Source organism: Bacillus rossius, chromosome 16 (genome assembly GCF_032445375.1).
Source record: "Bacillus rossius redtenbacheri isolate Brsri chromosome 16, Brsri_v3, whole genome shotgun sequence".
Classification (NCBI taxonomy): Eukaryota; Metazoa; Arthropoda; class Insecta; order Phasmatodea; family Bacillidae; genus Bacillus; species Bacillus rossius.
The window spans coordinates 12,034,091-12,049,832 of NC_086343.1; the positions used below are offsets into that span (position 1 = coordinate 12,034,091).

At 39.0% G+C, this 15,742-nt stretch overlaps 2 protein-coding genes across 2 annotated transcripts in view; one reads left to right on the plus strand and one right to left on the minus strand.

Moving 5' to 3' along the window:
• Positions 1-15,742, plus strand: part of LOC134539991 (cytochrome P450 4C1-like) — a 38,305-nt gene that overhangs the window by 18,637 nt on the left and 3,926 nt on the right. Inside the window, exons 7-11 of the mRNA XM_063382402.1 lie at positions 1,573-1,699; positions 5,275-5,353; positions 8,249-8,358; positions 10,116-10,184; positions 13,433-13,601. Of these exons, the coding sequence (XP_063238472.1) occupies positions 1,573-1,699; positions 5,275-5,353; positions 8,249-8,358; positions 10,116-10,184; positions 13,433-13,601 (554 nt within the window). The remainder of the gene's footprint in view (positions 1-1,572; positions 1,700-5,274; positions 5,354-8,248; positions 8,359-10,115; positions 10,185-13,432; positions 13,602-15,742) is intronic.
• LOC134539995 (protein singed wings 2) overlaps positions 1-15,742 on the minus strand; it is a 209,951-nt gene that overhangs the window by 14,226 nt on the left and 179,983 nt on the right. The gene's annotated exons all lie outside the window — the stretch shown is intronic.

Consider the following 15,742-nt stretch of genomic DNA (forward strand, 5'->3'; position numbering starts at 1 on the left):
ATCTTTTTCGCCTTTATCGGAGCCATTTCATTATATAGCTTAAAATTTCACTCCGCAAATGGAATGATTCAATAGTCGACTGAACTGCTACGGTATTGAATTCTAGCGGCGGGTGCGGAAACTATAATTGAAAACATCAATGTACGTATATTTGCGCGTATCGACTTTATTTTATAGAATTCTATGTTCAATTTCGTGTGTGAGTTTCGTATTATAAGTGTATTTGCAACATGAGAACACATGAATTTTCTCATTTTTGAGGATAGATGTTGCACATCTCTGGCAACTCCTAAAAGACTCTCTCACTTGATTTTATTTTCCTGATACGTGTTTATCTTCTAATACCCCCTTGAAGGCCTAAATGCCTAAAACAAATTGTTTAAAAAAATGCATATTGAAGGCGGTTGGTTTTTCAAATAGTCGCAAGGGTCCGCACAAAATCGCCGATGCCGCCTTTACGAATCGCTCGCATTCCTTCATGCGTCCATGTTACCTTAGAGGGATTTGTGGCGCCATCTTTTAGTAGAAATGCGGTAATAGACTGTTACTTAGCTAGAACAATGCTGTCTACATCCTTTTGTGTCTATATTTATGTCAAATGTTATAGGCAAATCAATCGAAGGTTTTTTTTTTTTTTTTTTTTTTAATATTCGAATTGACTTCGCCAGTAAATTTGTTATTCGTTTTATTCGAAACTTTGGTGCTGAAGCAAAGCTTTGCGTCTGATGTGAAGTTTCGCGTTTGTTGCAAAGCCCTAAAGCTTTGGAAGTCTAAGATTTGCTAATGAAAATATTTTGATAATTTTTTTATGATATATATATATATATATATATTACTTAAAAAAACAAAAGTGGGCACTCTATTTGATTTTATGAATGGTCAATATTAAGTTTATTAATTTTTATTTTATAATTTTTTATTGAATGATGTTATTAAAAGGTCGCAATCGGTTAATCACTTAAACAGTTCAAACATTACAAACTTTAATTTTTTTTTCAATCCTGTATTTTATTAAATTAGTGTAATACAGCTTTGCCAGGAACAATATTTACAATTCGATACGATTTTGTGAATATTTTAAACATTTGATTTTTTGTCCGTTATGCATCGCACAGGCGACTACAGGCCTGCGACTACAGGCATGCGACTACAGGCACGCGACTACAGGCACGCGACTACAGACACGCGACTATAGACACGCGACTACAGGCACGCGACTACAGGCATGCGACTACAGGCATGCGACTACAGGCACGCGACTACAGACATGCGACTACAGACATGCGACTACAGGCTCGCGAGTTGCAGACATACAGGCATGCGACTACAGGTATGCGACTACATGCATGCGACTACGGGCATGTGACTACAGGCATGCGACTACAGACATGCGACTACAGGCATGCCACTACAGACATGCTACTACAGGCATGCGACTACATGCATGCGACTACAGACATGCGACTACAGGCTCGCGAGTTGCAGACATGAGAGTAAGACATGAGTATGAGTACATGCGCGTGAGCAAAAACTTGTGAGCATAGACGTGTGTTTTGCACTCTTGTGTTACAGCATAAGCGAAATATTCATGAGCCGGGTTCTGAAGCCGTGGCTACACCCTGACCTCATATTCTACCGAACACGGAAGGGCAGACGCTTCGCGGAGTGCCTCGGCATCTTGCACGGATTCACCAAAAGGGTACGGAAACAAAATGGCGACCCGCTGAATATTGGGAGTGTTTGATGTGTAAACATCTTAGCTCTAGGTACGCGGAATTTGGTATTGGTAATTTCGTGAAAATGTAACGGAGGTTGATGAACGGAAATACGACACAACCACGTGTAGCAACATAGAAACTTTATGACAGTGAAACTACCCCGGTAGATATATATTTGGTGAACTAAAATGGTCATAGCACAAAGGTAATCTCAAGTTTTACAATACCTATGAAAACTGTCATTGCAATGATTGTAACACACATTCTCCTTGTAATATGTCACTAATGATCTGTAGCACAGCGGAAGAGCGCGCTTGTTAACCTCAAGGAACGTGGTTCAAATCTCGTTACTGGAAATTTGAATGATATAATAATATGATATACTAATGTTCAATCAGCTAAACAATGTTAAGGTTTGTTTGTGGTAATTATTTACAGACAGATTTCAATCGATTAAGCAAAAACAAGTACACAAAGGTGTAATTCGTGTTAATATTTTAGTAACGCCATAGAAGTTAACGTCTAACGTGTAGTAAGTTTAATGAACTTAAAAAGATGGAACAGTTTTCAATAACATTCCTTTGGCGAAAAAACAGTTTCAAAGCCGAGGTTGAGGATGAAATCAAGTGTTTTTGCTTTTATCGGAGCCGTTTGTAATAGTATATAAAATTTCCGTTTGTTTCGTTTACGATTCAGGCAGCGAATTCTAGCGGCGGTTGCAGAAAAAGTGTGTTTCGCGTCTGCAATTTTTTTTGTATGCAATTTAAAAGCAAACATTTTTATTTCATCAGTATTTTAACACCCTCGGCATTATTTTTAAGGATTCTACACTGAGTTTATTTGCGACATGAATTTGCTCGTTACAGAAGTTAGACGTTTACACATCACTGGCAAGAACTGAAATACTAGCTCTTTTTTTAAAATTGTGATCTAAGCACTTCAAATGACAGCCAACTGACGATAGCAGGTTCCGACTCTTAATTTATGGCTGTAGTGGCTGCAACTGCATTGGGCAGGGTGATATGATGGTACCGCCGTCCGCAGAATGGGCACAAACACCTGGTCTTAGACGTAAGAAGGAAATCTTCCACAGGTGAAAAATCGCCGTCTTCCTTATTGTGGGCCCAACGTATACGTGCTCAGCAAACCTCTTACACGGACACACACACACGCCTTGCACAGCTTCAGGTAAAACCACGCGATTTGAAAACTGCTCAAGACATCCGTGCGGTGGCTTGTTTACGGAAAGCATTCAAACTACATGCTGAGGGCGGATGGGTAGATCTAGCTCGCTTTTAAAACTGCATATTTTTTTAGAAGAGTGAAAAATGGCTAAAACGTGTGATACCAGAGTAGCATCTAAGCATAAAACGCGCGGTGCAGATTCTTGAAAGCACTTAAGGAACTTGCATTACACCTTTATATTATTTATTTCTCCGCCATATGAGGTTATGGTTACCGCTAAAATCTCATGGTTGTCCTGTGACGACGAGAAGACAGCGCGCCAGTCCAGAGGCGACACCGCGCTAGAAGCACCAGCGAGCGTCGCGCTTATCATCCCGCCTCACCGACACAGGAATAATCCCCACACCAGTGATCGAGCAACATTTTTTTAATTCTGTGGCAAAATCGCAATGTCCGAACATATCACACGTAGGTAACGGCCAAACGTGGCGAGATGTGTACGAATCGTATATCTGAATAATCGTAATTGTTGACACGAGCACACGACGTGGCTCATACTGCAATAAGCGCCACTGGTCGCAGACGCACTACAGCCCAACAAAGTTGAGTCAGTCAGTCATGTCTAGAGACCTGCAAAATTCGCGGATTTATTCGGTGATAGGCTAGAATTCAAACACATATACCTCTTAGATAATTTTGCTATTGGCTTACTGTTCATCTGGACGCATCTCAACCAGTTATAAACCCTCAACCAAAAAAGGATCGAATCACAGACAAACCAGCTGAGACGACTTACAAGTCAGCTGCCAATGAACTTGACGTTATTTTCCCGAGTGTACAGGGGTATGTGCAGTCTATCCTGAAGGCCATCGAAACCGCGAATTTTGCAGATCTCTAGCTTATGTCTGATAACGCTGTGTTATAATCGCTAATCTAACTCTGTTCCTGATAAAAAAAATTTATGTCAGAAGATATTATCGTTACAGACACGCGCATTTTAAACAATTTTCAAGCACATAAGCTACCAAGGGTCAAATTCCTTACATGAGCTATCTTCCCTCGGAAGCGACAGTAAAAATATCGTATGTCTACGATGAATCAGCGATAACAATTATTTTTTTATTTAACTTATTATATTTTTGTGGCGGTGGTCGAGTGGCTAGAGCACTCGCATCCCACCGAGGTGTCCGCGGTTCGTTCCTAGTTTTTTTTAACAAGTGGGAGGCGTGGGTGACGTCACCGTGGCCTGGGGGTTTCCTCGGGGTACTCCAGTCCTCTTTACCCAGTCATTCCGTCGCTGCACCATGCTCCATACCTCATCTCGCCTCACGCAATCTCCTGGCTGACCCGAACGACAGATCTGTACCTCGGGTAGGGCAGCCGGCTGCTGTGAGTGTCTGCCCCGTTCCATCCAAGCTGACCCTGCCCCAGGCGGGAAGCTACATGTTGATTTACATTTTCTGGCGGTCGATTTTTATTAACATTATTAAAATTCACGCGCTGGATTACCATAATATTTGGAATCATTGAACATCAATAAATGATATTTCTGAGTGTACATATATTATCCTCCACAAAGTTTTTCTTAAACATGGTAGAATACCAACGAAAAGTTTTGCTGGTAATAAATGTATTTTCTATTAGAACTATATATGTATGTGTGTGTGTTATGTGTGTGTGAATGTTACATTGACAATGCATAACGGTGTGAAAGTTCTAATATTATATATAGTTATATATATATAGTATATAGTATTGTATACTATATATATATAACTAATACATATATTATATATAACATATATATAGTATATAGTATTATAGTAGTTATATTTATAGTCTATAGTAATATTGTGGTATATAGTTATCCTAGTTCTAGTTCAGAACTAAATATATATACATATATACATATATACATATATATTAGTGAACGTTACATTGACAATCAATGCATAACGGTATGAAAGTTCTGTTACAAAATACATTTTTTACCAGCAAAATTGTTTCGTTGGTATTCTACCACGTTTAAGAAAAAAAAACAACGTGGAGAATGATTTCCAAAATTATTTTGCGCGTGCTATGGGGATAGTGAAGTAGAAGTAGACTTGCAGCACATATACATCTGCTTCACGTTGATTGGCCCACAGTGCTTTCGAAATGTCCTTCACCACCCTGAGCCAATTGTAAACAAGGTAAAGTTGTTACCATATCACCTGCAACCAGCCAAAGGATGTGACTTTGTCATCTCAAATGTATTGGTTACGTATGGGCAAGTTGATTATAGCCGGGAGTGGAATGATGGCGGCTCTATGCATCACGCTGACAGGAATAGTTAAGTGGTAGGTATCAAATGTGTCGTCTTTGTTAACAGGTTATCGCAGAAAGGAAGGTGGCGCTCTCAGGTGTCGCTGGCACAAACTCAGAGTCATCAGAAGAAGACCACCTGATAGGTAAAGTTTAACTAAGTATATTTTATTGCTGTGCAACATTTTAGCTCGCGGTATACAACATTTGGTAGGAATAATTTCGTGAATGGAACGGAAGTCACATGGAACGGAAATGTGTAACCACTGTGCTGCCATCTGTGGCTGTTGGCGCGAACCAACGTTCACAAAACCAAAGATAAAACTTTGCGGTATTAATTGTTTAGTGATTTTTAACAATATGTACAGTATTTTTAATTACATTCCTTGTCAAAAATCAGATCCAGAGCCGGGCTTGGAATTTTTACTAGCCTTTATCGCGTTTATCGGGGAAGTTTCATTAAAAAGTTTAACATTTAGCTCTGCAAATCGAATGATTCAAATAGCCGACGTAGCTGTTCCGGTAGCGAATTATAGCGGCGAGTGTTATTCGCGTCAAGAAATGTAGCAGAAATACGATTGGCGCATATTTATCACGCCCGTTAAATTTCGTGTGAAGAGTATTATATTATTATAAGTATACTAGCTAAACCCGGCCACGCTTTGCTGTGGCACAGTTTAATATTAATTCATTGTTTAATTTAATATTTTACTGTGCATGGCTGTGGAATGTAATAGAAGAAATAAAAATGTGTTTAGCTTAAATATTTTTATTGTAAAGCTAATGGAAGGACTACATTCCTTGTTTTCCCATTTTTTGCATAAACATATAGATCAGATGGTTTACCGACTCTGGAGCACCCGACATATAACTGTCCATGAGAGAAGCATTCATTTTCTAAATTCAAACCGCACACTTGCAAAGATTGTCCTTGTGCTTTATTGATGGTCATAGCGAACGCAAGGCGTATTGGAAATTGAAGTCGTTTGAACTCGAACGCCATATCTGTCGGAATAACTGGCATTCGTGGAAGTAATACGTCTTCACCTTTATGAAGTCCAATCAAAATTGTTGCTTCAATAAGATTATCCATTAATTTTTTAACTACTAATCGTGTACCATTACATAATTTAGGCTGACAGATATTTCGAAGCAATATAATTGGCACACCAATTTTCAAATTCAAAATATGTGGTGGTAATCCTGGAACATCGAGTGAATTGAGAAATTCCGTTGGAAAGTTCACTGCTTCATTTTGGTGCACTACTGAATCAATAGATTTGTATGTCATTGTTTCACCTTCGATTCTGTTTATAATACTATTGTTCATATCGTGTACGTCAACATTTTTAGCCGCTAGAATGGCTCTTTCGCTCAACCATGCATGATTTTTGAATTTTGTTTCGATGTTTTGGAATACCTTGTCTACTAATTCCTCTTTTGAATCTACGATGTTGCATAAATCAGATGATAAGCTGATTTTTCCTGTTTCTGGATTTGTAGGTACAGTGCCGTTACCAACTTCAATTAATTGTCTTGAAAATATGACTGCTGTTGGATCGTTCTGAAGTTTAACTCGCATATTCGTGGTTAAATGCATTTTTTTTACTGTGCTCCAAAAATTTGAATATTTTTTTAATTTAAACGTATTTTTATCAATAGAGTCGAAAGAATATACTTTCAAATTAAATAAAGTTTTTTATTCTTTCTTGAAAAAAAAATATATATATATATTATAGTCGTCAAGGCACAATGGTCGAGTAGCCTGATGTGCTTGAACTTCGACAATATGGTACAGCATCGTCGAGCGTGGTCACAACTAAGTTGGGTGACCATGATATTTAGTTATAGAAACTTTTTTTTCCGACTTTTCCGGTGGATTTTCCCAAACTTTTATTTCATATAAACACTCTTCTGTTAAGATGCAATGTTCTGTAAAAATTTCAATCCAAACCATCGTATACTTTCCGAGTTTTGCGGCCAAATACATACGGAAGCTAAATTTTTATATATATAGATTTGCAACATGAGAACACATGAATTTGCTCGTTACCAAGGTTAGAAGTTTCCATCTCTGGGGAGTACTGAAAGTCTAGCTCACATTTTCTTCCATCCCTGACCAGCAGATTATAATGTTACTAACGTGTCAGGGCGGCGGTGCGCGCAGGTTCGGAATCGGAGCTGGCTGGCGGCCCAGCACGGCCACTGACGTCACGTGGCCACCGCAACGTGAGACGTGCCGCGCGCGCCTTTGTGGATTACAAGGGTCGTCGCTTTACCCCTCCTTCCCACCACTCCCCTAGCGACGCTCTGCCTTTGACACGTTAACCTGACACCTGACACCTGGCAGCTGGGGAGTTCCGCGCGCCGCCATGCGATCTGCCGACGCCTTCCTAGAGATATCTGGCGTCGGGTCGGCGCGGCATGACGCGAATGGCCCCAGCCGCGCTAGCGAATTCTAGAAGTGGCGCCTGGGTCTATATAAGCCCAGGATGCCGGCCTCTTGAGTGCAGTGGAGAGTGGAGAGTTTTCCGCGCGACAGAGCCGCGGTTGATGCGGAGTTCCTGGGAGAGAGAGCGAGTTACTCGGCGAGTGAGTTTCTCGGCGATAGTTGGGTGGCGAGAGTGCCGTGGGTGCGGCGAGAGTTCCGAGCGAAGCTTCGAGCGGAACCTCGGCGAAGTGGAAGTGCGTCGGCGGCGGCGGAGTGCGGCGACGGAGTCCCGCGGCGGAGGTCCACGAGGGGTGCTGCGGCGAGAGTTGCGCCAGAGGTGCGGCCCAGCGAGGTGTGCGGTGTGTGAAAACCGAGTGACTGGGGAAGCAACATTTTTTAATGTAATTGATTACTAGGCATTTTTACAAGATTATTTGTAGTGATGTAAATATTGGCAATCAATAAAACTGTGCAGTAATAAAATCTTTGTAAGGGCTATCCTTTACGAACCCAGTAGTTTTCCCACACGACGATTTATTATTTTCATTTTAATTAATCGTAACAATATGTTATTTAAACTGCCTTCACAGCGACTGTCTTGTCATCCTAGGCAAGAAGAGGAGAAAGGCTTTTCTCGATCTGCTTCTCGAAGTTTCTGAGCAAGGTGGCAGGCTCTCGGATGAAGAAATCAGAGAAGAGGTGGACACGTTCATGTTTGAGGTAACTCTGTGGTGTATAGCTACGCAAGCATTAAAAGTCACGCGAGACATTATCACTAGAGACCGGAAAAATTCGCGGATTCATTTCGCAATAGGCTATAGAATTCAAATAGTTATAGGCTACCTCAGTGCTGCCTCTGATAATGGCTCACAACTCACCTGGATGACTCTGGGCCAATGAGAAAAACTCAACAAAAGCAGCGTCAAATCACAGACTGATATGTTGGGACGTCTCACAAGACAGCAGCCAATGAGTGGGTGACATTTGACTGAGTGTACGTAGAACTATGGAGTTCATGCTAGAGGTCATTGAACCCACGAATTTTTCCAGTCCATAATTATCACAGCAGAATATACGACTGTTATCGGTTGCAGTATAAAAATACATCGTTCATGCGGCTACCCACAAGTTGAAACTCACTTCATTTTAAACTTAATAGCGTAGCTAAGCTAAGAAATGTTAGGGGAAACTTAAAATGACTTTGCTGATTCTGTTAGCATATTTTGTTTTTATTTTTATTATTTATTTAATACTAGCCTTGTGCCCAATTGGAAATCCCATCGGCAACGTCTCAAGAACCATTTGACTTTCCTCAAATGTTAAGAGATTTTGTGTAACATACTCTGTGAATGTCCTAGAAAAGAGTTTGTTTTCTCCTCAGGTATACAAAATGCTCTCAACAACGAGACTCCTAGTTTCTAACTTTTTATTTCCAATGGCTTTGATTGTTTTTCCTCAATATTTTGGAATATTCCCAGATATTCTAAAATTTTCCAGTATTTTCTAGAAATATTTTATAATTTTAATTTTTTTTGTCCCAAAACATTCTAAAATGGAATGTTCTCAAATTTTTTTTTTTTTTAGAATCAAGAATATTTTCGAAAGTTCTAGGCCTAGTATTTTCCAGAATGTTCTATAATTTGTCGAATATCCAAATTTGTTCCGAAATATTCTACAATGAAATTGTTTTAGAATTTTCTGAAATGTTAATGTTTTTATTGGAATAATCTAGGATTTTTTCCGTATGTTCTAGGGTTTTCCCCAATGGTCTACAATTTTTTTCGAATATTATAAAATTTTTTTTGGCACGTCTTAGAATATTTTTTTGGATGTTGTAGAACTTTTCCCGAGTTTTGAACGTCTTTGTGTTACTAAAAAAAACATACTATAGAGTGGGGAAATATTCTTAATTGTTTTAAAGGGAATTATTTTTGACGTGAAAACGTCTAATAAATCGATGAACGCCGGCTGCACGCACGAAAAAGTGTCCCGTAACGCACATTGTCCCGTTACGCTGTGTCCCGCTACGCTCATTGTACGCTTGCGCCGCATCTATCTCTCTTCCACTCGATTGGAACAACCGTCGATTTGACTTTTCCGAGGCACATTAAACTTGAAACACTCCCATTCGTTTCCTACTTTTCCTATCATCGTCCTATCCTTAACAGAATAACACAGATTGGAAGAAGTTAAATAGCAAACATGTATAAAAGTTATAGTTAAATTAATCTGTTCGTTAAAGTAATAAACATATTTGAATTAATGAGTGCAAATAAAAGTAAATTTATCAATTAAATTGTATATTTCAATATCAGTCCTTCTTTGTATCCATACAAAATAGTGCTAATTCAATAAAAATGTTTCAATTTTATTCATAAAAGTAAGCAATCATTTCATCAATGTTTTGTTATGACGTTGTCACGTTAAAATATTGTCCGTAAACCGACTTTACAGACAACCAATTTTTTTGTTTCCAGGGTCACGATACGACCGCTGCCAGCATGTCTTGGATCATACTCATGCTCGCTCTCCACCCCGAAGTGCAGGTACAGTCAGCCAACTCACTGTCCGTTGACGGTCATCTTCACTATCACTGTCGACAACACAACCTCGCCCGATATCTCGCCATTTTTCTTTTCTGACGCGTGTCTGCTCCAGGTTAAACAGCTAGCTGCCAGTTCAACCCACGGTAAACTTTAACCGGGAGAATATCTCAAGAGCCAGGCGTTAATCTGAGGTTGTAAAACCAAAATAAGAGCTATCTGGAAGTTAAGTTAATAACCGCGGAAGAATTGTTTACGAGCAGAAAAGTTGCCGTTCAGAGAACACCAACTATTCGTATTGAATTAATAATGCGACTCACAAATAAACGAGCCTATGGCAACTCTGCTTGAGATCGTAAACAACTTATCTTTCAATGATGATTGTGTTTACCCATCAACCCCCTATATGGATGTTGCTGACAAGAAGGAACCAATGACTTTTTTCCCCTCCGAGTTGGGGACTTTTTCTTACAGCCACAGGTACATAACATTATAACTGATATAGACAATCATTCATCTAATGGTTTGTCGGCCCTCACTACTCGCTTCACGAGCTAGAAACTTGTGGAAACTACTAGCTTCACGAGCTAGAAACTTGTGGAAACTACTTGCTTCATGAGATATAAACTTGTGGAAACTACTCGCTTCACGAGCTAGAAACTTGTGGTAACTACTCGCTTCACGAGCTAGAAACTTGTGGAAGCTACTCGCTTCACGAGCTAGAAACTTGTGGAAGCTACTCGCTTCACGAGCTAGAAACTTGTGGAAATTACTCGCTTCACGAACTAGAAACTTGTAGAAACTACTCGCTTCACGAGCTAGAAACTTGTGGAAACTACTCGCTTCACGAGCTAGAAACCAAAAATTCGACACACCACTGGGAGCAGCTGTTACGTGTTTCAAAACCAAATTAAACTTTACCAAATTACTCAAAACCACGCCCGTACTTATTACCTTGCCCTTCCACCAATGGGATGTTCAAAAAATAAAGATTTAAGTAAACAAATATAACGTTGACGAAATCCCAAATTGGGGCTAGTACCAAATAATGTTAAATATTTTTTTGAGCTTACTATGCAAACTACAAACTTAACTTATCTCTTAAGAAACGAGGTAGGCAGTGAAATAATATATATTTAAATTTATGTAGCTATAATAATCTAATAATCCTACTAACCATACAATAAAATCAAAACTATTACAGACCTTTAACTTGTGGGTGCCCACGAAAAGACTTATTAAAGATAGAAAAAAATTATATAAAAATTTTAATACAAAGCTAATAACCCGTGCTTTCCTTCTTAAATAAAGTGTTACGTCTACGTAAGATTACAAAATATTTTAGTTATTAAACGTTTTTTTGAATTATAATTCTCCGCGTATGTCCGTCTTGCGGTTATCATCCACCGGTAACAAAAAGTTAAGTAAAACCAAATATTACAAATGTTCTATGAAACGCACGTCTCATTATTTTTTAGTGATTAATACAACACAATAAATGAGGTTAATACAGATGACAGTTGCTCTTTATTAAAATATAACTGAATTCCACCAAAGCGGCACATTACAAATTTTTGCACGCGGTGACGACCAACTGAAATAGTTGTTCCATTCTTTTTTTTTTCTTCTGAGGCGTAAAAGTATTTCAATTGAACAGCAGTATTTTTGCATTTTATAACTGACGCGCCAAAACATTTAAACACGGCGATGCAAAACTTAAAACTTTGTAGTCTTTAAAATTCTCAGCGGGGGCCAGTTTCAACAGGTCGACGCAAACTTCTTGAAGACACGCTTCAAGGGTTCACCCACAGCGCTTCAGAGATGCGAACTTTCCCACGCACGGCCGTCACCCTTTCTCCCCCCTTCCCCAGCCCCCGACCCCTTCGCGCGGCGAACAGCCGACATCTTGTGACGTCACTCGCACCTACCAGCGCAGCGCCGCGCCTCGGGACTCTATCCAAGTCCGGCGTAGTTATAAAATTAAAACAAAAACAAATAAATTATCTTTCCCTATACATTAAACATTTTCGCAGCACTTTACTACCTACATATTTATATTTACTAAAATATTACTAACCGCTAAAAAAATACTTTATAAAAAATCATCTCAGTTAAACCAACTTTGCAAAAATTTATCTAACTTAAACTTAAAAAGTAAAAAAAAAAACTGAATTAATCCAATAATTATAACTAAAAATCTTAGGTAAAAAAATTATAATAATTCTAAAAAAATTGACATTAAAATAAACTTAGTAAAATTATGCTATTTATTATCTGATAAACCTTGGTCACAATGTGTATCTGCAACAAACATAACTATTATAAACTCAATTTTAGACTGCAAAAAAATAATTATGTTTCCCACTGTTTTCTTTTTCTGCACGGATCCTTGATCCCGATCAGTCAAGGACTGTGTGCCGTGTTTGTAGGCACGGCACTGGTCTGTACTTCTGTATTCACTGAACTGTTTTTTTTTCAAAAACATCTCGAGAGGACACACGTAGTGTCGCATGCCAGTCCTAGCAGGCGGTCCTTCGCGTTCCTGGACCACCTCGCGTTTCTTCGCTCAGATCCCCGTGCGGCCAGTTGCAGCGTCAAGAGTTCAGGCGTCACTGAACTGACTGTGGTTCGAACACATTTTCCTGTTGCGCCATTTTGTTTCTAGCGCTGAGCGGAGATCATTGGGATATCATCATTATGATAGTTACTAAGTTTACGTGTTTCTAAGTTATGGTAGTTCTGCGTTATGATATTCTAAGTTGTCTGTTCCTAAGTTGTCTGTTCCTAAGTTGTCTGTTCCTAAGTTGTCTGTTTCTAAGTCGTATGTTTCTAAGTTATCTGTTTCTAAGTTGCGTGTTTCTAAGTTGCGTGTTTCTAAGTTGCGTGTTTCTAAGTTGCGTGTTTCTAAGTTGCGTGTTTCTAAGTTGCGTGTTTCTAAGTCGTGTGTTACTAATTTACGAGTTTCTAATTACGGTAGTTCTGCGTTATGATATTCTAAGTTGTTTGTTTCTAAGTTGTCTGTTTCTAAGTTGTCTGTTCCTAAGTTTTCTGTTTCTAAGTTGTCTGTTTCTAAGCTGTATGTTTCTAAGTCGCGTGTTTCTAAGTTGCGTGTTTCTAAGTCGCGTGTTTCTAAGTCGTGTGTTACTAATTTACGTGTTTCTAAGTTGTGCTCGTTCTAACGCATGGAAGCGGGGTTTTTTTCCCTCGAGTTCTAAGTTACGACCGTGTGTGTGTTGGGGGGATGCGAGCAGGAGAAGGTGAGCGCGGAGCTGGACAGCATATTCCAGTCGTCCGAGCGAGCCGCCACCCCGAGGGACCTCAGCGAGATGAAGTACCTGGAGCAGGTGGTGAAGGAGACGCTGAGGCTGTACCCCAGCGTGCCGTTCATCCAGCGCACGGCGAGCGAGGACGTCCGCCTGGGTAACTCTCCCCCCTCCTGACGATGTATCGTCTGTATTATATTGTACCTGGGCAACCCCGAGAGTATGTGTTTGGGAAGCCTACAACTCACGTAGTTTCGGTTCCCTACCACGTTCGTGCAACTTCGGATTTCTCTCAAAAATTGAAATAAAAAAAATCGAAGGGTTAGGTTAGGTCAGGTCAGTCACAACATGCTTGTTTTCATTGGAAACTTCTGATTTAGCGGCTGAAGTGGCGTTAATACCAAAACGCAAAACTTCGGAAATCTTCGGAAATTCTTGCAGGGAACCGAAACTACGTGAGTTGTAGGCTTCCCTAGCTGTTTCGAGCGGCGTCTCGCCAAAATATTAATATATTAATGTAACGGAGTGAAGAATTTCACTCCTGTGGTCCGGCCATGTCTGTTTTTAACCTTATTTCTGACAGTTAATAATATCTTTACGACCGTAGCCTGCAACGAAGGCGTAGAGTGGCCCAAGTGATTTAATTTATTCAAAGAAATCTCCAAGGTAAACAGACTTAACCTCAAAAAAGTAACATCCCGTGGAAATTTAAATTATTCTCGGCGCCCAGGAAATGTCTTCAAATATGTTTTTTTTACATATCTATACTAATATTATAAAGCTGAAGAGTTTGTTTGTTTGTTTGAACGCGCTAATCTCAGGAACCACTGGTCCGATCTGAAAAATTCTTTCAGTGTTGGATAGTACATTTATCGAGGAAGGCTATAGGCTATATTATATTATCTTATCAATAACATTAGGGATCCTTACTAACAGTCCAATTTAGAATCAAATGCGTTGGAGGGGGTTAGATACAACATGCAGTACACGTACGAAGTGTGTGTTGACAATGCCGCAGGCGCTAGAAGTTTATTTCCTATTATTGCCTATTAACATTGTTGCCACGCACTAGATGCCTTATCATTCTTAATTTTCCCATACACGTAAAAAAACATCCGTGTGATATTAACAACGAAGCAATAAGTACCCTCATAAGAGTTCAATTAGTATTTAAATACTTTTTATCACTTTAAATCGCAAACCTAAACTATTGTTTTTTCTCCTCTCTCTGTGTTTAATTTGTTTTTTTACTAGAATTATTTTTATTATTTTTAATTAATTTTCATTTTTCGGACCATCAATAATTTTCCTCTCCCGTTACAATTATGACAAGGACTTGTATATATACTGTATATTCATGTAACGGAATCAAGAACTTCACTCCTGTGGTCTGGCCGTGTCTGTTTTTAACCTTATTTCGGACAGTTAATAATATCTTATACGACCGCAGGTGCCGTTGAAGGCCTAGAGTGGCCCAAGTGATTTCATTTATTCAAGGAAATGTCCAAGGTAAACAGACTAAGGGCCGGTTTCACAAAGTCTGGTTATCGTCCGGTTATCTTCTGATTAAAATTTAAGTGCTGGTTAGCAGAATTACCTGTTTCTCAATATAGGGTTAACAGTAATCGGCCGATTAACTGATGGTAACCAATGGTTAAGTTAAACACAAGAAGAGGTTCTGATTAGTTGGCTACTGCTGATAGTTTTGAGGTTATGTATATTTTTGAAGCTGTTTGAAACCACATAGTGTGCAAAACAGAGATAATTGATTGAAGTGCCGCAGTGATGATGGCGAATGAATTGAACATTTTGTTTGCAGATGATGATGAAGAAATTGTTGATTATTTAAATAGACCACGAATATTTCGAGTAAGGCCAAATCACTTTCAAATGAATGACAGTGAATTTGCAATGAGGTTCCGGCTTAGCAAAAATACGGTCCTAGCACTGTTGCTTTGTGCCATATTTTTTGTATATTAAGCGCCCCATGCTTTTTTCTCATTTATACTAGTATTGCTTATATACTATTGTCATAAATTAAATTTTAAAATTATTTTTTACTTTTTAGTTTGATAAACTTTAAAAGCATGTTTCTTTAGTTTTTTAAACTATATTTATTTTTAACTTTTTAGTTTGATATTCTTTAAAAGCATGTTTTTTTAGTTTTTTAAACTATATTTATGTATAATTATCATAGGGAAATGAGTTACCGACACTACCTATTACCATCTGAGATAACTATTTGGAGTTGCAACGTCACAAAGAAATGGTAAAGTCTCTCCGAATCATTTACAGTTA